The sequence below is a fragment of the Hemibagrus wyckioides genome, linkage group LG08, assembly GCF_019097595.1.
Source record: "Hemibagrus wyckioides isolate EC202008001 linkage group LG08, SWU_Hwy_1.0, whole genome shotgun sequence".
Taxonomy (NCBI): Eukaryota; Metazoa; Chordata; class Actinopteri; order Siluriformes; family Bagridae; genus Hemibagrus; species Hemibagrus wyckioides.
Window position 1 is genome coordinate 1,247,501 of NC_080717.1, and position 5,396 is coordinate 1,252,896.

General features: G+C 44.5%; 1 protein-coding gene across 2 annotated transcripts in view; it reads left to right on the forward strand.

The window, feature by feature from the left end:
- LOC131358129 (alcohol dehydrogenase class-3-like) overlaps nucleotides 1-3,060 on the forward strand; it is a 6,463-nt gene extending 3,403 nt beyond the window's left edge. Inside the window, exons 5-9 of one of the 2 annotated variants that reach the window (XM_058397666.1) lie at nucleotides 1-184; nucleotides 665-925; nucleotides 1,052-1,184; nucleotides 1,288-1,426; nucleotides 2,449-3,056. The exon at nucleotides 1-184 is cut by the window's left edge and continues 36 nt beyond it. In XM_058397666.1, the coding sequence (XP_058253649.1) occupies nucleotides 1-184; nucleotides 665-925; nucleotides 1,052-1,184; nucleotides 1,288-1,426; nucleotides 2,449-2,551 (820 nt within the window). In that variant the 3' untranslated portion in view covers nucleotides 2,552-3,056. Of the gene's footprint in view, nucleotides 185-664; nucleotides 926-1,051; nucleotides 1,185-1,287; nucleotides 1,427-1,605 lie in introns of both variants that reach the window. The other variant, XM_058397667.1, reaches the window with a different exon arrangement.
- The last annotated feature ends 2,336 nt before the right edge of the window (nucleotides 3,061-5,396 follow it).

The following is a 5,396-nucleotide window of genomic DNA, read 5'->3' on the forward strand; positions in this document are numbered from 1 at the left end:
GAGTCGTATCACCTGTAAAGGTCAGCAGGTCTACCAGTTCCTGGGAGTCAGCACTTTCTCTGAGTACACCGTGGTTCCTGAATACAATGTCGCTAAAATCCACCAAGACGCAGCGCTGGATAAAGTCTGTCTGCTCGGCTGTGGGGTTGCTACGGGATACGGAGCAGCACTGAACACGGCCAAAGTGTGTGTGTGTGTGTTCCGGTGATGTTAAAGCAGTAACCTGAAGTTATGGAACATTGTATTTGAATGATTCTTGCTAACGTTAAATGCTCAGACAAGTCCTGATGATTTTGACATTAAAGCTCTGAGATCTTCTTGTTTTTCTTTCTCTCCTCATTGTCCTGCTCCTTCTTCTTCTTCTGCTCTTTCTTCTTCAGACATTTCATTTGAATCCCTCCTGCTCTGTAAAGCATGGTGTCCCTCAGGGTTCAGTCCACCACCCTCTTTTATTTACACTTTGCTGCCCTCTTCTTCTTCTTCTCATTTTTGTTCTTCTTCCTCTTGCCTTCTTTCTGTGGTGTTTAGTTGGAATATAGTATAATGGTGGGTGTGGCCTGTGTGGAGTCCTGTATTAATCTGTAGGTTTCTGAGGTTGATGTAATTTGAATTGATTTTGATTTGATGTTCTGAAGCCTGTGGTTGTTGCTGGTCGGTTCTGCAGGTGGAGCGCGGTACCGCCTGTGCCGTGTTCGGTTTGGGAGCCGTGGGTCTGGCCACTGTGATGGGCTGTAAAGCTGCTGGAGCTTCCAGGATCATCGGCGTTGAGATCAACGCGGAGAAACGTGAAGTTGCCAAGACGTTCGGTGTCACCGACTTCGTGAACCCCAACGATCACAACAAACCCATTCAGGAGGTGCTGATGGAGATGACCGGTGGGGGAGTGGACTATAGCTTCGAGTGTGTGGGGAACGTCACGCTGATGGTGGGTTTCAGTGTGAATGTCTTTCCTCTGTTTACAGGAACGTCTTCTTTCTTCTTTTCCTTCTTCCTTCAGTAATCATGTCTGGTGCTGTATAGTATGAAGTGTGTTTTGTTTGGTCTCCACTAGAGGGCAGTGTTTGAGAGCTGCAAAGCCGCCTGGGGAACCTGTGTGATTGTGGGATGGAATGAAACAGACAGCCTCTCGCTCGCTCCCATCGACGTGCTGATGGGACGAACGCTTAAAGGAACCTACTTTGGAGGTAAGAGATGAGCAGCTTGTAATGTAGCGGCTCTGGATTATCGGAGCGTCGGGTCGGAGATCCGTCATTCCATCAGTTAGACACAAGTGTGTTTTCTGAACAGGATGGAAGAGTGTGTGTAGTGTACCCAAACTAGTGGAGGACTACCTGAGTGGGAGAATAATGCTGGATGAGTTTGTGACACACACGCTCCCTCTGGAGGAGGTTAACCACGCCTTCGATCTGATGACCAAAGGGAAAAGGTCTGTGGGTCACATGACCATCATACAGCCAATAGGACTCTGATATTTGTTGACGTCCATTTCCGTAGCTGTTAAAGCTAGCTGTGTAACGATAATATAATGAGCTCCAAAATTCATCCCATTGATTTTTTATTTACTGCTTTTCTCTCTTTCTCTCTCTCTCTCTCTCTCTCTCTCAGCATCCGGACGGTGATAAAAGTGTGAATCTTATAGATAAACGTGTCTTACAGAGCTCATCTAGTCAGTCTGCAAAAACAAGATCCTTAGACACACACACACACACACTCACTCACAGACCGTGTGAGGTCTGACCTCTGTAATATTATATAAGATCTGATGTGGAGGGTTAGACTAACACGTGTGGCCTCTCTCACACGCAGAGACTCAGAGACTTCAGCTTTCATATAAAAATCTCTAGTTAAAATGGAAAAGTGTGTGTGTGTGTGTGTGTGTGCGTGTGTGTGTGTGCGCGTGTGTGTGCGCGTGTGTGTGCGCGTGTGTGCGCGTGTGTGTGCGCGTGTGTGTGCGCGCGTGTGTGCGCGTGTGTGTGCGTGTGTGTGCGTGTGTGTGCATGCAATTCATCAGAGACTAAAGACTGAGATACATTCAAAACACCCCCCACCCCTCCTCTCTCTCTCTCTCTCTTTCTCTCTCTCTCTCTCTCTCTGAGGAAAAAGAGACATCAAAAGAAAGACAGACAGATGAAGTAACACAGAGAGAGAGAGAGGAAGAGAGAGAGAGGAAGAGAGAGAAAGATGAGTTGAGGCAGGTGTTCGCTTGAGTCATTTCTAAATCCTGAGAAAATCTGAAGAAGGACGTCTCTGTAGATCACATCAACAGTGTGTTTAATATTTATCGTGTTCTACACCTGGAATTTTACCTTATATACATGCTTTAAGACCTTTATTATTTTATATTATATTATACACAGACTAGGCATAACATTATGACCACCTGCCTAATATTGTGTCGGTCAAGCCCTGACCCGTCCTGCACTGTGTATTCTGACCCCTTTCTATCAGAACCAGCATTAACTTCTTCAGCAGTTTGATCAACAGTAGCTCGTCTGTTGGATCGGATCACACGGGCCAGCCTTCTCTCCCCACGTGCATCACTGAACCTTGACCGCCCATGACCCTGTCTCCGGTTCACCACTGTTCCTTCCTTGGACCACTTTTGATAGATACTGACCACTGCAGACCGGGAACACCCCACAAGAGCTGCAGTTTTGGAGATGCAGCCTAAAATTCTCGAGTCACGTCTCTACATCAATTTCATTCTGTATTAATGCTCCAGATTTTCAACCCATAAAACATTTTTTGTTTAAAGCTTTCTGTTAACACCCAGGAGAATGATTTCTACAGAATATTATTCACAATCATTTAAATAACCTGTTGATTTTATCATACTGATTTTTTTTTAATAAATGCACTCCAGGGTGTGTGTTACTGTGAGTTTATCACACGAGATAAAGTCTTCTAGGTATTACACACGTCCTCACGTGATGTACTGCTTTAATAAACATGCACAGTGTTTAATTTAGATCATAAGGGAAGTGTTTTATTTAAGATAAGAGTTAAAGATAAGCTGCAGTAATAAATTAGTTCCTACCTTCCAACTGTGTGATGTTTGAAAACTCTGTGTGTGTGTGTGTGTGTGTGTGTGTGTGAGTGTGTGTGTGTGTGTGTGTGTCAGCAGGAGGGAAAGTGTTGTACAGTGGTGCAAGTTTGACCCCTGCTGGACAAAACAGGAAAAATCACCATTAAATCTATTAAAAACCCAGATACATCGATTTAATCCTATAACACACACACACACACATACACACACACACACACACACACACACACACACACACACACACACACACACACACACACACATAACATGTTTATAACTTATTCATTATTACTTAATTACCTACATTTAAACCTAAATCTAAAATGAATACATTTAGATATTTTTACAAAAAATCAAACTTCAGGATCAATTCCTGCTTTTTTTTATGAAATAAATTCACAAAAAGTTATATCTTAATATTTAAAAGGTGAGGTGAAGTCAGGGTCAAAGGTCATTACAGGGAAAAAGTCACATTATTAATACATTATTGACATTACTGAGCAAAATCCAACAACTGGACCTGAGATGCTAAAACTACAAGGACTGTGTGTGTGTGTGTGTGATCAATCAGTCATCAGGTGAACGTGTGTGTGTGTGTGTGTGATCAATCAGTCATCAGGTGAACGTGTGTGTGTGTGTGTGTGATCAATCAGTCATCAGGTGAACGTGTGTGTGTGTGTGTGTGATCAATCAGTCATCAGGTGAACGTGTGTGTGTGTGTGTGATCAATCAGTCATCAGGTGAACGTGTGTGTGTGTGTGTGTGTGTGTGATCAATCAGTCATCAGGTGAACGTGAGTGTGTGTGTGTGTGTGTGTGTGATCAATCAGTCATCAGGTGAATGTGTGTGTGTGTGTGTGTGTGATCAATCAGTCATCAGGTGAACGTGTGTGTGTGTGTGTGTGTGTGTGATCAATCAGTCATCAGGTGAACGTGAGTGTGTGTGTGTGTGTGTGTGTGTGTGTGATCAATCAGTCATCAGGTGAACGTGAGTGTGTGTGTGTGTGTGTGTGTGTGTGATCAATCAGTCATCAGGTGAACGTGAGTGTGTGTGTGTGTGTGTGTGTGTGTGTGTGATCAATCAGTCATCAGGTGAACGTGTGTGTGTGTGTGTGTGTGTGTGAGATCAATCACTCATCAGGTGAACGTGAGTGTGTGTGTGTGTGTGTGTGTGATCAATCAGTCATCAGGTGAACGTGAGTGTGTGTGTGTGTGTGTGATCAATCAGTCATCAGGTGAACGTGTGTGTGTGTGTGTGTGTGTGTGTGTGATCAATCAGTCATCAGGTGAACGTGAGTGTGTGTGTGTGTGTGTGTGTGATCAATCAGTCATCAGGTGAACGTGTGTGTGTGTGTGTGTGTGTGTGATCAATCAGTCATCAGGTGAACGTGTGTGTGTGTGTGTGTGATCAATCAGTCATCAGGTGAACGTGTGTGTGTGTGTGTGTGTGTGTGATCAATCAGTCATCAGGTGAAAGTGAGTGTGTGTGTGTGTGTGTGTGTGTGATCAATCAGTCATCAGGTGAATGTGTGTGTGTGTGTGTGTGTGATCAATCAGTCATCAGGTGAACGTGAGTGTGTGTGTGTGTGATCAATCAGTCATCAGGTGAACGTGAGTGTGTGTGTGTGTGTGTGTGTGTGATCAGTCAGTCATCAGGTGAACGTGTGTGTGTGTGTGTGTGTGATCAATCAGTCATCAGGGGAACGTGTGTGTGTGTGTGATCAATCAGTCATCAGGTGAACGTGAGTGTGTGTGTGTGTGATCAATCAGTCATCAGGTGAACGTGTGTGTGTGTGATCAATCAGTCATCAGGTGAACGTGTGTGTGTGTGTGTGTGTGTGATCAATCAGTCATCAGGTGAATGTGTGTGTGTGTGTGTGTGATCAATCAGTCATCAGGTGAACGTGTGTGTGTGTGTGTGTGATCAATCAGTCATCAGGTGAACGTGTGTGTGTGTGATCAATCAGTCATCAGGTGAACGTGTGTGTGTGTGTGTGTGTGTGATCAATCAGTCATCAGGTGAATGTGTGTGTGTGTGTGTGTGATCAATCAGTCATCAGGTGAACGTGTGTGTGTGTGTGTGTGATCAATCAGTCATCAGGTGAACGTGTGTGTGTGTGTGTGTGTGTGATCAATCAGTCATCAGGTGAACGTGTGTGTGTGTGTGATCAATCAGTCATCAGGTGAACGTGAGTGTGTGTGTGTGTGTGTGTGTGTGATCAGTCAGTCATCAGGTGAACGTGTGTGTGTGTGTGTGTGTGATCAATCAGTCATCAGGGGAACGTGTGTGTGTGTGTGATCAATCAGTCATCAGGTGAACGTGAGTGTGTGTGTGTGTGATCAATCAGTCA